At 40.2% G+C, this 17,872-nt stretch overlaps 5 protein-coding genes across 8 annotated transcripts; 3 read left to right on the forward strand and 2 right to left on the reverse strand.

The window, feature by feature from the left end:
- Positions 1-8: 8 nt before the first annotated feature.
- On the forward strand, positions 9-4,128 carry LOC104823391 (uncharacterized protein At1g04910-like). The gene is made up of 8 exons (XM_010554955.1): positions 9-740; positions 1,788-1,860; positions 1,966-2,036; positions 2,128-2,216; positions 2,297-2,429; positions 2,509-2,741; positions 2,862-3,338; positions 3,425-4,128. The coding sequence occupies exons 1-8, from the start codon at positions 99-101 to the stop codon at positions 3,684-3,686; spliced, it is 1,980 nt and encodes a 659-aa protein (XP_010553257.1). The 5' UTR covers positions 9-98; the 3' UTR covers positions 3,687-4,128.
- An 812-nt stretch (positions 4,129-4,940) lies between these two features.
- LOC104823392 (lectin-like protein At1g53070) lies at positions 4,941-6,366 on the reverse strand. The gene has a single exon (XM_010554957.2). It carries the CDS (start codon positions 6,205-6,207, stop codon positions 5,152-5,154), a length of 1,056 nt encoding a protein of 351 aa, XP_010553259.1. The 5' UTR covers positions 6,208-6,366; the 3' UTR covers positions 4,941-5,151.
- Positions 6,367-7,295: 929 nt separating this feature from the next.
- Positions 7,296-11,215, forward strand: LOC104823393. Of its 4 annotated transcripts, none has more exons than XR_773335.1 (7): positions 7,296-7,511; positions 7,602-7,899; positions 8,222-9,137; positions 9,230-9,339; positions 9,428-9,487; positions 9,582-9,717; positions 10,587-11,215. XR_773335.1 is itself a non-coding variant. In XM_010554959.1 (7 exons), exons 1-7 carry the CDS (start codon positions 7,338-7,340, stop codon positions 9,629-9,631), a joined length of 1,518 nt encoding a protein of 505 aa, XP_010553261.1. In that variant the 5' UTR covers positions 7,296-7,337; the 3' UTR covers positions 9,632-9,851. The 4 variants fall into 4 exon arrangements, 2 of the variants coding, with proteins under 2 accessions (XP_010553261.1, XP_010553260.1); XR_773334.1 differs by lacking the exon at positions 10,587-11,215 and adding an exon at positions 10,099-10,148; XM_010554959.1 differs by lacking the exon at positions 10,587-11,215 and having other exon boundaries at positions 8,222-8,425; positions 8,516-9,137; positions 9,582-9,851.
- Positions 11,216-12,191: 976 nt separating this feature from the next.
- LOC104823394 lies at positions 12,192-14,036 on the forward strand. The gene is made up of 3 exons (XM_010554960.1): positions 12,192-12,353; positions 12,732-13,049; positions 13,678-14,036. Exons 1-3 carry the CDS (start codon positions 12,287-12,289, stop codon positions 13,779-13,781), a joined length of 489 nt encoding a protein of 162 aa, XP_010553262.1. The 5' UTR covers positions 12,192-12,286; the 3' UTR covers positions 13,782-14,036.
- Positions 14,037-14,167: 131 nt separating this feature from the next.
- LOC104823395 (probable serine/threonine-protein kinase At5g41260) lies at positions 14,168-17,496 on the reverse strand. The gene is made up of 10 exons (XM_010554961.1): positions 17,108-17,496; positions 16,794-17,014; positions 16,547-16,682; positions 16,237-16,370; positions 16,040-16,145; positions 15,849-15,934; positions 15,401-15,589; positions 15,140-15,307; positions 14,924-15,037; positions 14,168-14,545 (listed from the first exon to the last, which is right to left on the reverse strand). Exons 1-10 carry the CDS (start codon positions 17,190-17,192, stop codon positions 14,297-14,299), a joined length of 1,488 nt encoding a protein of 495 aa, XP_010553263.1. The 5' UTR covers positions 17,193-17,496; the 3' UTR covers positions 14,168-14,296.
- Positions 17,497-17,872: the final 376 nt, after the last annotated feature.

Genomic DNA, 17,872 nt, shown 5'->3' on the forward strand with positions numbered 1-17,872 from the left:
AAACCAACTTTTTTTTTTCTGTCTTTCCCTGGGAAGGAAAAGATATAGAATTTTTAGGTTGCTTTCTTTCCGTGATCGGTTAGTTTTCCGGCGACGAGATGTCGACGACAAATATGAACAACCCTTTGACCGTCGCGTCGATCCCGGCGGGACCCACCACAACGCGCCGCCGGGTCGGCGATTCGCAGGACTTTGCCTCTGAGCGACCCTCCAACTCGTCCGATTACTGCAACGTAGTCAACATCTCCGGCGTCGGTGGCGGAGGAGGAGTGAGCAACGTCGTCATTTCGACGGATTTGGACGGCGGAGAAGTCGGCGAGCAAGGCGGCGCGTGCCCATCACCTGCCTCCTCCGCAGGATCTTCGTCGAGTGGGTCCCACCACCACCACGACCACTACCACCAGTTCCACCACCACCCCGCGATCCGATATCTGCTCCTCCGGAAAATATGGCTTCCATTCTTAGGCGGCGGAGGATTGACGGCTGCGATCGGGCAAGGGTTCAGATCAGGGAGGAACGTGGGGCGTCGGATCTTGGCCCTCCTCATGGCTCTGGTGGTCGCTTCGGTGTTCCTCAAGGTCTCGTTCATGGGTGGGCGCGTGGAGGACAACGCGCACAGGGGTGACTTGAACGAGTTCGTCTTCGTACGGACGTTCCGTGAAGATTGGTCGATGGCCCAACGAGCTTTGGCCGAAAACGAAGCTTCTTCCGAGCCAATGCGTGTCCTCGAGAGATTGCCCGTAAGTTTTTCTTGCATTCTGCGTTCATTTTCCGTTTGTTTCCCGAGAAAATTTCGAGGATCCTGGCGGTTCCTGGTTTCTGAAATCACCCATTAAAACAAACAAATTTCGGCATCATTTTCGTTATCCGGGCTATTCCCTAATTTGCAATCTTTCCTAGTCGATGCTGATCTTATTTTCTGATTATTCCCCGAGAAAATCAAATGCGAAAACAAACTTTTGGCGTTTTCTGATCAAAGCCAAATCAATTTCCCGCCTGCTCACGATATTCGATTGAGAATTTCGAAGAATCTCAATCAATGAATGATGGATTTCCCATCCTTGACAAAATTAGTTTTTTTTTTCTCGGGAAACTTCGTAGAGAAAACGGAGGGAAAAAATGGTGTGGGTCTAATCATTGAGTCACCAACTCATCATTCTCCAATCATTATGTTTAAACTAATGATATTTCTACGTCTTGGGCGCACTTCCGTTATATGAACAATTTCATTTTTTGTGGAATTTGACGAGAATCAGTCAAAGGAATTGGGGTTGGGGCGGCTTTTTGTTGTGGGTCATCACTTTCTTACGATTCCCATTGACTTTCTATTTTCTCTGGAAAATTCAAAAACTTGCTAGTGATCCAAATCCACGCGTGTTGGTGTTTGACAAATTTTCTCAGTTGAAATGCTAAGAATATGTCTCTGTTTGGTGATCATGAAGTTGACCCTTCATAGATTGAGAAGACGAAATGCCAAATGTTCAATCTTTCAAACAAGTTATTTGTCGCTGTACATGTGTTGATTAAAAATTTACGAACTTTAACTGGAATTATGGTGATTGTTTGAAGGATTTGAAGCTCTATTCGAGTTTCTGCATGAATTATATTCGTTAACTTATGATAGTTGTCTATAGGATGAGAAGCTTTCTGGATTTGTGGCCTTCTTTTATCATTGTATTCGGAAGTCTCAGAGATGGGGATCGAACAAATTCTGATCTTTTCCAAAGATGGAGGATTGAATGTCTTTCTCTCTGATCTGATTTTCATGGGATTTCTTTATCCTGTAGGTTCCAGAAATATGGCAGAAACCAGAGAGCGGAAATTATCGCCAATGTGTAGCACGTCCCAAGAACCGAACAAGTATGTTTGTATATGTCCCCTGTCTTAATTCCTCAATCAGATTCATAGTTTCAGCCTCAAGTTCTTGTTTTTTTCCCTGAAATATGCCTTTTTTTTTGTCGAAAGGGCTGCGCCGGAAAACTAATGGGTATCTTCTAGTACATGCTAATGGCGGACTGAATCAAATGAGAACAGGGGTTGGTTCATTTTCCAGTTTATTTCCTAAAGTTCGATCCTTTGGTTTTCTCACCGTTTTCAACTGATTTGCCGATCGGATCAATCTTGCAGATATGCGACATGGTTGCTGTGGCCAAGGTTATGAATGCAACTCTTGTTCTTCCTCTCCTCGATCACGAGTCTTTCTGGACTGATCCGAGGTAGTGTGTCCTATCTTCTTTCTTGTGTTTTCTGAGGAAAGGAACTGGAACATGAACCAAGAATCCTGTATATTCTGCAGCACCTTCAAAGATATTTTCGATTGGAGACACTTCATGAACGTGATGAAAGAAGAGGTCGACATTGTTGAGTACTTGCCTCCTCGCTACGCTGCAATGAAGGCTCTTCTCAAAGCTCCGGTTTCTTGGTCAAAGGTTTGTGCTTTTATATTATTCCATTAAACGGATCAAGGGGCGAAATCTGTTTTAACGTTTCATTCTCTCGCTCGAGCAGGCTAGTTACTACAGAAGCGAGATGCTGCCATTGTTGAAACGACACAAGGTGATAAAGTTCACACACACTGATTCTCGGCTGGCTAACAATGGCTTGCCCCCATCGATCCAACGGCTGAGATGCCGTGCTAATTACCAGGCTCTTAGGTATACCAAGGAGATTGAAGATCTCGGGGAGGTTCTGGTTAACCGGTTAAGAAACAACACTGAGCCGTACATTGCCCTGCATTTGAGGTACACCCCCAGATGCAATTTTTTCTTCTGAGACACACAGTTGTCCAAATTTGAGGAATACAGATACATTGTTTCTTCTGAGAAAAGGGTACTGAAAAAATTGAGGTTTTTGAATTGCAGATATGAGAAAGATATGCTCGCCTTTACAGGCTGCAGCCATAACCTTACGGGTGAAGAAGCCGAGGAACTGAGAATAATGAGGTACGGTGTTAAACATTGGAAGGAGAAAGAGATTGACAGCAGGGAGAGACGGGCCCAGGGCGGGTGTCCAATGTCTCCACGAGAGGCAGCCATGTTTCTAAAAGCCATGGGTTACCCATCCTCCACAACTATATACATAGTTGCCGGTGAAATATATGGAAGAAACAGTATGGACGCTTTCCGTGCAGAATACCCTAACGTATTCTCACATTCAACTCTAGCAACCGAAGAAGAGTTAGAGCCTTTTAGACCATACCAGAACCGCCTTGCTGCACTGGATTACATTGTTGCTCTGGAAAGTGACGTTTTTGTGTATACATACGACGGGAATATGGCTAAGGCGGTACAAGGGCATCGGAGGTTTGAAGGGTTTAGGAAGACGATCAATCCAGACAGGTTCGAATCTGCGGGAAAAATCTTTCCTTTTTGCTCTATGACTGGTTTCTACAACTATCTGTTGAGATGTTGTTCTGTGGTTTCAGGCTAAATTTTGTTAGACTAATAGATCATTTCGACGAGGGTGTGATGTCTTGGGAAGATTTTTCTTCTGAGGTGAAGAGATTGCATAGAGACAGGATCGGAGCTCCATACCTGAGAAGGCCCGGAGAATTCCCTCGGCTAGAAGAGAATTTCTATGCAAACCCACAACCCGACTGCATCTGTAATGGGTCTCAAGCAAATCAGATATGGAGATCTAGTCTAAGAACAGAATCAAGGAGATGGAAGAGAAGTGCTTCGAGATAGTGCTGAGGAGTACACTGTGTTTCAGCCAGTGTTCATCAAGATCTTTGTCAGTTCAGCTTTGTGTTCTTGTTTGCTACTGAAGAATGATGATCTGCAGCATGGGAACACGCTGAACACATTGAGTCAAGATTTCAGTCTTGTACCATAATAGGAAGAAACTACCCGGTTTCTTGGAAGATTTAGAACAGTTTGTAGCATCGTTTTCTCCATACAGGATGGACCCTGACAAGATTCTGCATTGAAAACCGACATTGGAAATCCAAAAGGGTAAAGCAGAAAGGATCGAATCCTCAGATAGATTCCAGGGTCAAACGGCAAGCACCATTCTTTTTGCTCATCATTCTTTTCCTCACATTGTTGTTGTCAGTATAACTCAGAGCTGATTGTACATTTGGACATGAATTTGGAAATGGTGTTATACATCGTACCTACCCAGTACCCATGTCTTTTGTTCTTCTTCTGACATGAGCAGAATTTCTTGAAACGACCCTAAATCTTTGTTATGTCCAAGGATGGACACTTGCAGAGTTCCAAACTGGCAGGAGAAAGTCACTCAAAAGGCCGAATCATTGGTCTCATCCATCCTGTCAGTACAGGATGAGACTGCCCGTTATGTTTTTTAAACATTACAGTTATGGTCTTCAAGTTGTTGTCTTCCCCTGTAACTGTTCAGTTGGGAAGTATTTGACATCTCACGGACTCAATCGAGCATTTCTTGTCGGTTTTTGCCTGATTTTAGGGAAGACCCAGATTGCAGAATCCTATGATTATCAAACCACAACCAAGGTTTTACATTTACTCGAAACCCTTCTCTGTAATACAGACACAATGATCTTTACATTTTACATAGCATCATTCCATTAATTTAACTTCGAACACAAGGTAAAGAAGACACCTTTCTTGGATCCACACAGAAAAAAGTCCAGAACTTTGGATCTGGCTAAGGGCTTTCACGGTTCATTCTACAGGAATCATGACCTCATTCTTTTTCATGTCTGAGATGCTCCTTCTGTTTCTGGGTTTCTCTGTATCAAAATGCCTGAACCTTTATCCAGTTTTCCAATCATGATCGATGACGTGTTCTTCATAATAGGAGCCACCTTGGAGATTATAGTGATAATCCGAAAAAGATCTTTTTTTTTCCTGTCCAGAGATGGGCTCTTGATGATATGCTTGTCGAATTAGGCTTTAGCTATGTTCTCTACTTAGATTTTAACTATCTGGCTTTTAGGGTTTTTGCTGTGGACTGAAACAGAAACATGAATGACTTTTGGACACAATCCTGCGTTGTAATGGGAAACTACATATGAAGCATCACTGCATCAAAGTACACATGAATTAAAAACATACAACAGACTATCACACAACCCAGAAGACCTGCAACTACTGGAACCATGAAAAGATCACAGCTTTACAAAAACATAAGCGAGAAAACTGAATTCAGGGTTATATCAATCCAATCCATTCACTTGGGCTCTTCTTTTTCACCTTTACTCAGAACAACTTCCATTTTCTCCATCTTCTTGTACTCGAACTCCTTTCCTTTAAGCCCACATTCCTCAGGCACAACCATAACAAGGTTGTTTCTACGCAAGAATGTCCAAAGATATATCACGGCGAAGAACAGGACTGCCGTGGATCCAAATGTGGTAAGGAAGCAAGCTAGAATCTGTCTTGCCGTGTCTTTCCTCTTCTTATCCGATGCGGATTCGTCATGATCTGGATCAGCAAGAGCATAAGAGTGCATCCATCTCGGGATTCTCCTTACTTCCAAGCTCCATGAATGGAGATTGTACGTCTGAGTTGAGTTCCGGTTGTAAGAGTAAACACCCACCATGAACTCGTTATCCTTCAACATCTCCGACAAATCGATCCAACAAGACATCAGAATCTCACTGGGTTTGGCATCTCCTGAGTTGCTGAATCGAACCTCTAATCTTTTAGAACCCGCTTGGTAATCAATCCAAGTATACAGCTTTTCCTCTTCGTTCATAACCAAATTCTCAGACGTGAAGTTGCTGATCTTCTCCAACACCGAGCCATCCACGACCACCGCAACGTGATTCTCGTTCGAATCTCCGTATTTGGAGACATTAGCAGAGGTGTCGAATTCAACTTGGAACAAAGAAGACCCAATCTTGCCATTATTACCAGACAAAGCAGGAAACACTACAAATCCAAGACAACTTCCTCGATCACGAGACATTGACAACGAGAAAGAGGTAGAAAAAGAAGCAGGAAATGGAAACTCGGGATCATTCGCAACGAGCTTAATGGGTTTCTTATACACGACCCGCCCACTACTGTAACTCACCGAGTCAGTCAGTTGAATCGAAGATCCGCCATCGACGACCTTGGCATCGCCGTGCATAGCGATGTCGGACTCAAAGCTCACATCTTTGCCGAAACTCGGGAAGGAGAAACGAGAAGAATCATCGTCCGAGAGAGAGATTCCGGAGAAGAAAGCGATGAAAGCGAGTGCAGTTAAGGCGAAGTAACTGGAGAGAGTGAAATCCGCCATTGATGAGAAGTGGGTTTGAGATGGATTGTAAACTGGAACAGGAATTCTAGGGTTTCAGAAGAGATTTCATTTCATGGTGGAGAGGGAGAGAGTAAAGCGTTTGGGGAAGAACAGAGAGGGATGGGTCTTCTACTTGGGCGATGCGAAAAGTAATAAACTTTTTGCTCCTCGTTTCTGTTAAAAAACCTTCCTTCCGTTTTTGCTTTGATTCTATTATCCTTATTTTCATTTATGACCCTATATTTTATAATATTTCTATTCACAGCCAAAAACATTGAAAGATGTTAAATGGCTTCTTGTTTTGTTATACTTGCACCAATTATTCTATAGAATCAAAAAATAAGATGGTATATTGGAAAGTATATTTTCTTAAATTTATATTAAAAATATAATATATGTATTTTGTACTAAATACTGATAAATATTAAAAGCTTTATCAGTCAATAAAAAAAAAGATTTGATCCAAAAAATTACGGAGTTTTGTTTAGTATTTATATATTTTTTTTATAACGAAGTGTTATCATTATAATATAATAAAACATTGTATAAGATGGGCTATCCTATATATTTACTGATAAATGTTTCTCTCTTAAATATATTATTTTTGTCGATGCAGTTTGGTGGTAGAAAATGATAACTATGGAAAATATTGGGGTTAGTATGCGAAAAGCTTAAACAGCTGGCATTCACGTAAGGACAAGATATGAAAAGGTAACATCATAAAAGGAAAAAAAAACAAATAAAAAGTAAAAGTAAAAGTAAATGAGGTTTCCTAAGTATTATGTACATTTTACTGTTTTCCTTCGGGATTAAACTAACATGCGCATGCCATTTTTTTTTTGTTGTTGCAATATTCAAGCGATAACATGAATCTTTCTTTCACTCCAAAGAAAGGAAACCTCTTGGTCAATGAGAAGGTCTAACAGATCCGGTTTGACCGTAAATATTTGGAAATTATAAAATATTTCCAGTTTTACCCCTCAAACACTACCGCCATAAACACACGCAGCATTTCCCGGCAAAGAAAAAACAAAGGTTTCAAAATCTCCCGCTTCTTTTCGCCTTTTACTTATCTTCTTCATCAGTTCTGTTCATTTGCTCAGCGTCTTAGGGTTTTGATCTCAGCGGAAATGGGGAAGCATAGCAGATCCAAGCGATCGGAGAATTTCGGAACGGGGAAAATCACTCCGAGGCAGGTCGCCTTCCTCGTCGATCGCTACCTCTGCGACAATCGCTTCTCCGAAACCCGATCCATGTTCAGATCTGAAGCTTCTTCTCTCATATCCAATTCTCCAGCTCGCGAGGTCTGTGCATCATTAATCTTCAACGTTTCTCCTGATCTGGGTCATCATTCTCTCTGATTTGCTGATTTGGGTCTTCGTTTAAATTCGCAGGTTCCGAAGAGTTTGATGACTTTGGATGATATTATAACAGAATACATATGCCTGAAGGAGCAGAAGGTGATGATGGATCAGGAGAAAGCGAGACTGGAGCAGGAGAAAACTAGGGTTCAAAGTCTGTTGCAGGGAATGCAGAATGTGATGAACGCTTACAACGCCAATGTGGCCGCCCCTCATCCGGCGATCCCGGCGGCGGCGGATCCTTCTCCGGCGATCCAGATAGTAACTCCGGCGATTTCTCAATCAGCCGTCGGGACTCCTCAGCAGAACAACTTCCGTGAATCTCCTTCCGGTACTGAGATTTTTGGACGCCTTTCTGCTTCTGCATTTTCACTTGGGGCTCTGCTTAGAATGGTTTGGTTAGGAGCAGGAAATTTTTGCTTCAGATGTTCTTGATCTTCATTGTTTATTGCTCCAATATAGAATTTGAAGCATTTTAGGCTGTGAATTGATATATCCATTACGGTTTTACGCTAATATGTACTCAGTGAGATCCAATGCGGGGGGGTTATACATGAAATTCTTCAGCAGTGAAAGATTACTCCATTTTCTGTACCATTTGTTTGACAAATCCTCCAATATAAACCAATTAATCATTTGTTTGTCATATTCAGGCTGCAATATGTACAACACACCAAATGTTATGGCAGTGTCATTGCCAGGTAACAAGAGAATGTATTGCGGGAACTTCCCGACACCTTCTACCGGACAGTCGATACCCAGAAAGCGCAAAGGTCCTGAATTTTCTTCAGGAGCTCCATCTGTTTTCAGGAAAACCTGGAACAAGACAGCAACCGAGAACTTGGCTAGCGATTATGGTAAGTGTGTTAATGTGTCCCCTATGTGTTTATTCCTTTACACGATTCATTTTCCTTGGACTTATCTCGGATCTTGTTTTCGGGTTCTAGGGACCGATAAATTCCTGCAATCTGATAATAATGCGGGTAGCTGCTCGAAGTCTCGAAGTCCATCTAAAATGCAAACATTGGCAAAGATCAACGCAGGAAATGAGTTGTCTGGCCATGGATCCAATGTAGCAAAGTGTTTGTTCAATAAAGATACCATTGTGTCGCCTCCGATCACTTCAACTTGCCCTAAGACGCCACAGAAGCAAGTGTCTTCTCAGACCGATAAATCTATCTCCCCACAAGATGTTACTCTTACTCCTGCAAACTGCACAATCGTTACAAAGGAGAGAATCACGGTCAGCCCTCTCAAGCAAATTACTTCATATACAGTGGAAAGGAGCCATGTGATTTCGTCATCACCAGCCAAGTCTAACAAGGGTGGCCATGCGAAAGGAAGACTCGATTTTGGAGATTCTTCCATGGCGACAGATGTGGTTTCAACGTCCCCATCTGGTTCTGAACAGGAAACCGATTTCTTTGACATGGATTTTCCTAATCTAGAAATTTTAGGAGAAAACTTTTCCTTCTCAGAGCTACTAGGTGATTTTGATCTTGGTTATGAAGTAGCCGTCGATCCTTGCCTGCCACTGCCGTCAAATGTTCCTGAAGAAACTGTTTCAGGGTATTGCTCTTTCGGTTACAGGATGAATTTCTGAAACTTTTTCCAACTGCTCTTTGCCATATTGCTGATAGATGCTATTCTGAATATCTCAGGTCATCCCCTGAATCAGGGGATGGGAATCTAGGGCCTCCTGACCCTGTCTTGTCTGAATATACATCCACAGTGACAGAAGTGATTCAAGGGAAGGATGTGAACACACAAGGTGAGCAATGTCTCATTTTTTTTGGTGATGAGGATCCATTACCTGCTTGCTTTCACTCACTTGTGTACTCTTGTTGTGTTGTTTCCAGGGCCTGATGGTATGACTGCTGTAAAATCCATAACCAAATGCATAAGAATTTTAAGTCCTGGTAATTTTTCACCGCTCTTTCCTGCTTGAGATGAAAAGGTTGACGTCTTTCTCTAACTCATCGTCCTTAACCATCCTTTCTTCTGCCTTCACAGCAAAGAGCAGCAGGCAGATTGCCACTACACAGACAATGGACATTCTATGACCTGATTCAGATCCGCCAGTGTCAGTCTAACTATGCTTCTGAATCCTGAAAGCAGTAGCTGTGTGGCTTATTATACCTAACAAGATGTAAGTTTTTGCACATTATTTCATTGTCGGTCCATATGGTTTAACAAATTCAATTCTTTTAAAGTTCATGTCTCCTTTTGCATGTACTAAGAAATTGCCTTACAAATCAAATGAGTTGAAACTCATTGAATCAAGCCAAGTACTTCTCCCACTTCTTCATTTCTTCCGCTCCCCCTCTGATGCATCTGTAATGAGAAACATAAAAGGAAATCAAATGCCAAACCATCGTTTAAAAAAATCAAAACTTCGGCGAACTTTGATCGGATTTTTGGTTGTCAAAATCAAATTGAGTGAATCATGAAACGTTCGGTGCGGATGGATATCAATCAAGTACTCTCTGGTGATATTCTGACCCTTTCTGTCATTTGTGCACATTTATAGAACAGCCTCAGCTTCCTGTTCTCGCTCTTCCTGTCAGGTGGGTAAACCATAACCGTATGTCCCAATCAAACTTCAAATGCACCAAGTCGGGCATTCGGCCCAGGGTCCTTAAGATCATCAATGTATTTCTTCAGCTTCTCAGTCCCACATTTGGTAGTTCCCTTTGTTGAAAACGTAGATTCTTCCGGCCTTTGGGATCTGAATGTTCTCTGTACATTGGAACTCTCTTCCACTGCCACGGGAACGCCCTCTTCCTCGGAAGCTATTATCTCCTTGACTGCAAACAGTTCCAGAGCACCAACGCACATTAATGGCATCTCTCGAGATTAATTGCAGGAAGTTTTCAATGTACCGATACATGACATTAAATCCAAATATATTTGCAAATTGATGGTATAGATTGAATACAATTATATTTCTTCTTTGGATAAAGGTTTTTTTTTCTTGCCATCTATGAGAATATTTGATTCTGGTGTTATTATTTGAAGACAGATCAAGTGTACACACACTTGTGTGTGTATGTGTGTATGTCTATATGGGTGACCTCGTTGGAGACGACGTCGAGCTCCTTCTGATCCTCTCCCTGAACGTTGACGGCACATTGAACGCCGGTGAGAACCGGCACGCTGGACCAGAGACGCGATCTGGTTACACGCCATGGATATGCTCGAGAGTCGAGATCACGATCGTCCCCTTCTGCTCCTGCCTCAGCAACCAGATCGTCAGCGTCCGCACCTCGTATAGTCTCCACTCTTCTTCGCAGCCACAGCCATACACCTCACTCCTCCTGCCGCCTCCGCGTGCGTTTCCCGCCAGAGAAAAGAGGGAACGGGTACTCCAGGAAGAGAAGCGTTCACAATCACATGGCGCGAGCTGGAGGAGCAGGAGGTGGTGCGACGTCGTTGAGGCGATTGCTGCCATTTTCTTGGGAAACATTTTGAATCTCGAGCTCTGGCTATGGAAGTTCTTCGGAGGAGGGAGAGAAGAAAGGGAATGTTTTGTTTTGCAAGCCGATGGGCCCCACATCTCCGAAAATGACCATGGGTTCTCTCTTTTCTGGGCCTTAGATTGTAATAGGCAGGCCCATTTATCCTACAGCCGATTGGGTTTATTTTAATTGGGCATGCAAACAAAGATAAACATATATATATATATACAATGAGACATGTAAGCACGTACGTCTCTTTAAAATATGGGCCATAGATTGTAATAATTTGGCCCATTTATCTTGACCATTGGTTTCTCACACGTGTCTCTTTGAGATTGCAAATAATTCGGCCTGTTTATTCAAGCCCATATATCTTTAAGGCCTTGTGAGCTTATTTTGAATTGGGCTTGGAAACGAAGATAATAGATTTTTCAAAACAATTGAATATTATATATATATATATCAAAGACATGAAAGCACGTTAAACCGCTGACCAGAAAATTCAAACAGGGAAGAGCAGACTATTTTACGCGTTTCTAAAATGGACGAACAAAGAAATGTATGGTTGACTGAAATTAGAGGAAAATCAAATATATATATATATATATATATATATATATAATACATAGTTCCGACAAATTTCCAGACACGTAGAGAAGCTGACCCTTTCTTCGGGACAACTCTATGGTCGTTGGGAAAATAATAATCTGACCATTTATCACCGTTATTGAAAATTCTATAACGGAACGTTCTATTATTGTATAGAGACATAAATACATAAAAAAAAAAAGTTTAGTTTTTCATCTATACATTAGGAACTTTATGATTTAATTGCATCCGAATTTAGAACATTTTGATATTATTTTGCCTATAAGATCAAATTATAAAAAAATGGACTAAACTAACAAAAATAGAAGATCGTATTTCAATTTTATTCCTTGTTTGTGGATATGTTTTTTTTTGTGTATTATATTTGGTATCTTTTTCCGTTAATAATAAGAATAAATTTGTCGGTCGTGGCGCACGTTGCCATTGTACAAGAATTAATTATTCAAATTTCTAGAATATTTTATGATTGGAAAAAAAAAATCGAATCAAATGATTTCCTTCTCCTCCTATATATATACGCATATGCAAAAACCCCTTTTAATCTTCAAGAGAAACCTCCTATTTCCTTGCTATATCTTCTCTATTGCAATCACCAAAAAACTTGTAATAGAAAATAAGAGAGAGAGAGAGAGAGAGCGTAAGGAAATTAAAATGTCTTCGTCCTTCAAATTAGCAATTTCCATCATTGTCTCATCCCTACTTCTCCATGCAGCTTTAGGTATGATTACACAAACATTCACATATACGTTGATATATATATATGCCCTTTACGTATTTTTATTCAATTCAACGTGAATTTGCATACCCGAATGATCATATATCATTAAAAAATTTATAGAGAATTTACATTACACATAATTTACATGTCATTATATTTCTTTGGGTTTCTTCACAATTCCCAATATGTAGTATATATGGTCGTTGTTTTCGGGCATAAGTATCGTTTTACATATGTCAAACACACCGTCTCTAGATCTCATAATTCATTTGTTTGGATCTAATCGGACATAAATTCCTGATTTAAAAAATAATCTTTACATATTTTTTTAGAATAAAGATAGGATCTTGTTATGAATTTTGTTGGTTATATATATAGGTGATATCATATGCGAGAATCTGCCGGAGGAAATGTGCGCGTTTTCGATATCGGCGTCGGGGAAAAGATGCGTGTTGGAGACTGAAAACGTGGCCGGAAAATTCTATTGTCGGACGTCGGAGGTGGACGTGGAGGGGATGGTGAACCACGTGGAGACCGATGATTGCATGGCGGCTTGTGGGGTTGACCGGAAAACGGTCGGAATCTCGTCGGACAAATTGCTGGAACCTGGTTTCGCGGCGAAGCTTTGCTCACGGGCTTGTTACGACAACTGCCCTAACATCGTCGATCTTTATTTCAACCTCGCCGCCGGTGAAGGTATGCTCTTTGTTCCATATATAATAACCCAAGTGAATTTCCGACAAAATCTTTGTTCCATAATATACGTGCATTTCGGTTTAGCTATACAAAACCGAAGAACATATATATAATTATATAATTATATATATATATATATATATATATAAATATTATAAAAAAAATTCATACAAAAAAAATTAATTAAAAATAGATTTATTTTAAAATAAATATCTTTATCAATAAAAATTAATTCCAAACTGATTGAATATAAGTTTTATATCATAAAAAAAATTAATAAAAAAATTCAAACAAAACCAAATAAAAGTTCGAAATAACCACCTTAAAAAACCATATAAATATCTCTCCTTTATAAAATCTGAAAATTATTATAATTATTAAATAATGAATTAATTTAAACAGAATAGAAAAATAACTTAAAAATCGGCTTTTTTTAAAAAAGAAATATTTTTGCCAATAAAAAATAAAGATAAATTCAGTATAATATTTTAATAAAAAAAAACAAAGGAATCAAAACAAAATATGAAATAACCAATAAAAAAACCAGATAAATATATTTCTTTTATGAGCTTTATAACATTATTATAATAATTAATTGAACGAGTGCATTGCATTGCATTGCATGCAGGTGCATTTTTGCCAGATCTATGTGAGGCTCATCGGGCAAATCCTCACCGTTCGATGTTAGAGATCCTCAGCTCCGGCGCTGCACTTGCTCCGGCTCCCATGTGAAGCTCATGAAGCCATGTGTCAGACTCAATTCTATCCATTTAATATATCGATCTTATTATATTTCGACGATATATGAATTGATTACGTTCGTTAATTAATTCATATATACACATATATGTATGCATGGAAGAGGAGGGAGAGAGAGAGAGAGAGAGAGAGATTGATTGATTGATTGGTGCTATGTTGTTTGGACACTTTTTTCCATATTTCCCATATTATAATCACATATCAAATAAATACACCATAGTTTCCATATTATTATTATTATTATTATTATATATGATATAACGATATTTTTCTCAAAATGAACCTAAAAAGCGATGCTCTGAATCAGAGGTTGAAGAAACCAGTGAACATTCGAGGAGCAAATCATAAACGACAACCGATAAAGAGAGAAACCCATCAAAACGTATACACATACATAGATAGATACACACACGCATACATATAAAATGTATATATAATAAAACCTATACATACAAAGATTGAAGCATTTTTCTGTTGTTTGTTTGGGTTCAATGAATGATCTTCTTCTTCTTGGATTCCAAGCTAGAGGCGTCCCTAAGAGCTTGAAGAGCATCAGACTCCATGCCAAGCTTGAAGAGACAGACAGATTGAAGGTAGAAAGCAGTGACCCAATCAGGGGATATCACCTGCGCTTGCATCGCGTCGTTCAGTGCCTCTTGCCCGTTTTCGTTCATCAGATACGATACGCATCTCCTCGCATATACCGTCGGCGACACCATCGTCCCTCCTTCTATGAACTGTATATGATGATATCAGCATATGTAGGTATGTATATATGTATGTGTGTGTTTGTGAACAATCAAGTTGTGCAGATCATAATGAGCACTAAGATTTTATTGTTTTGATGAGTATGGATAACAATATGAATGCACAGACACTGTTTAAGGGTCATTCTGTAGATCTTCTAAGGGTTACATTCTTAAAGAGACCCTATTCTGGGTATTGTTGAAGCATTGCAATGTTTTAAGATCAAGAGATCCGAAAAGGGTTCCAGAAATCTCGCTCGATTATCCAACATTCTTGAATCGACAAAAACCACTTCCGTTGTTGTTAGATTCAAACATGCAGAGAGATAGATATTCTGCCTATGGTATTTTGGTGTGTATATATATTACCTGAGTGTAGCAATCGATGGCGGTTGTAAAATCTTTGCAACGGAAAGCTACATCGCCCTGCTTCTTTGAGTTCAGGGTATCCTGCATCTGGTTAGTCCACATTTGAAACGAGAGCTGTGGAAAAAATGTTACCAAAACGTACGTAAGTAATTGTCCGCAATATCAGACGGTCAAAGCCATCGAACATTGAGTTCATTCACAGACGAGGAATAGTACCTCATTGGCGATCCCTTCATCATCCTTGTACCCAACCTTCTCGAGTATCTCATGTATGGCTGTAAGATCTGCTCTCAAGCACGCATCACCAAAGGGTGTCAATGAAAGTGGCTGTTCTTCCATGGTCTCGGTTTCATGGGGTATACCCATCAGAACATATGATGGTACCTGCTTAATTAAGGTTGTTTAATCAGATATACCCGAGTCAGAAATGCTACATTTATTCTTCGTTCAAAGCTCTTTTTCTTTTAATATCATTACATCGGCTTCCTTCTGAAGTGAGGCGAGTGAAGTGACCAGAGATTTCACATTTGGCCTCTCACGAGCTTCGTACTGCAGACAACGGGTGGCTAACCGCACTAGATCGGTTCCATCCTCGTTTGAGAAATGGCCCTCCAGAGCAGAATCCATCAACATCGCGAAATTCTTCCCACGGATCAGGTCAAGTGCCTGCAGTCGAACAAGAAGAAGGTCAGATGATGTCCCTATCAAATCTATGCAAGCCCATCGAGGAAAGAATGTCTTAGTAACGCTTCCAAGTACATAAATCTACACAGCATGTAGGAATTCAGATTCTTAACAACAAAGAATATATCTTCTCTTTGACAGACAGATCATTTGCAAGAAATAAGAAAGCAGACAAGAACACGATCAGACAGGTCCTACATCACTTCTATGCTTCGTAGAACTAATCAGTAGAGAGACTCACATGGCTGGGTGGAATATGTTTGCCGCTCATTAGATCTAGCAGAACGGTTCCAAAGCTGAATACAACACTCTCTGGGGTCACTCTACCTGGTTGAGGAACAAATAAATTCGTGAGGGAATATTGTTTTCGGGCAAAATCTCAGTAATGCAAGCCAAGGAATATACACATAGATCAGTCAAGGATCTATCTACCGGTTCTCAAGTACTCTGGAGGAGTAAATGCCAAGTTGGTACTGTAACTCTTTCCATCTCTGCTGTTTTTCATGAGTCCGAAGCAAGACAACCTCGGATTACCGTCCTGCACAGAGCCAAAAATAACCATATACTAGAGTTAAAAGAACAAATATCAACAATTATTTGAAGGAACAGAACAAGAATTAGGAATTTGCCTTGTCAAACAAAACCCTGTAAGCATTGAGATCATGATACAAAGCTCTCCCTTTGCTACTACAGTATTCCAATGCATGAGCTAAATATAATGCAACTCTTAATCTCATTGCCCATTTCATCGGCTGGCTTTCCCCTGCGAGCAAACACCGTTGATCAGTATAACCCACAAGAAAATAATTCATGGCATTTCAATGGAATCTTTGGGATTCATGGTTCATGGTCGCATCAAACAACAAAAAGAACAAACTAGCCACATATTGGATTCATAGTTCAATAGCCATAGAACAGATCAGAGAGCAAGTAACCTACAATGGAAGAGATGCTTTGCGAGTGTTTCGTGAGGCATAAACTCGGCAACGAGCAATCTTTCCTCGCCTTCGCAGCAACATCCGATCAGATTCGCCAATCGCTCGCTCCTGAGATTTCCAACGGCTCTCGCTTCCTCCTAATAAACCAAATGAATTCACAATACGTACCCGGACCGAATAAATATTCCATAGATCGAACTCACAGAGATTGATTAACAGAACGAGGATCTGAATTCAAGCAGACGCACCAGGAACTGACGATGATCAGGCCAGGCATGGCGGTTGAACCGCTTAACGGCGATCAAGCGGCCGTCCTCGAGCCTCCCTCTGTAAACGACGTTGGGCGCTTTCTCGCCGTGCTCCGACACAATGTTGTCGGGCGAGAAACCGCCGGTCGACGATTTCAGCTGCTCCAGACGGAATTCCTTGAAACTCGGCCACGATTTCTTCTCAATTTTCCCACCATTTTCTTCCACCACAACAAAACCAAACAAAAAAAACTCAGAAAACCCCTAAAAGCCCGAAAAAAAAAATCACATCCGAGAAGCAAGAGAGAGCAGACCGATATCGGAGGACTCGAGGACTGAAGCGGCTTTGAAGTGAGAGTGAAACAAGCAGAAAGAGAACTTAGAGCAGCGACCTCCCATCTGATGACACTTTGACGGCGGCGGAATCAGGTGATCGGAGCTCCGGCGACGAATGAAGTCAAAACAAGGAGACGATGGTTGTCATTTGCATCACCAATCCAAAAGCTTCGATCAAAAAATAAAGCTTCAGATTTCGAAATCTACCAACCACAATAAGCAATTCTTTGCCGATACAAAAAGGTCACTGGCTTTCTTCTATTTCTCTTTGCCTTTTCAGACTCTCTCTCTCTCTCTCCTCCAGAGAAGAGGAACGCGAAAATTGCTTCGGTTTCTGATTTTGCTTCTTTTCTCTGATTCGTTTTTAATTTTGGAGAAATGATGATTTTCGGATATATTTTAATTTGTAACATACAATTTTCAAAGAACTCTTTGTATACAGTTATTTATTTGTTTTATCATTGCCAAACAAAAATACTAAAAATATAAGCATCGTTTCAGAAATAAAATATTTATGAAAATATTCATCTTGTAAAAAAATAAAAATATTATATTTATTCGTATATCTATTTTTTCAATCATAATTTTTAAAAAATATATTTATATTACAAAATTATAAATTAAATGAATTTTGATTCAGTTTTATTTCTTGCCTTTTCCATTTTTACAGCAATAACTCCCAATAATAAAAATACGCAATTTTGAACGTGGAAATTGTGAAAAGTATTGGCCACTGTTAGCCG

The sequence above is a fragment of the Tarenaya hassleriana genome, unplaced genomic scaffold (assembly GCF_000463585.1).
Source record: "Tarenaya hassleriana unplaced genomic scaffold, ASM46358v1 Cleome4, whole genome shotgun sequence".
NCBI classification, from domain to species: Eukaryota; Viridiplantae; Streptophyta; class Magnoliopsida; order Brassicales; family Cleomaceae; genus Tarenaya; species Tarenaya hassleriana.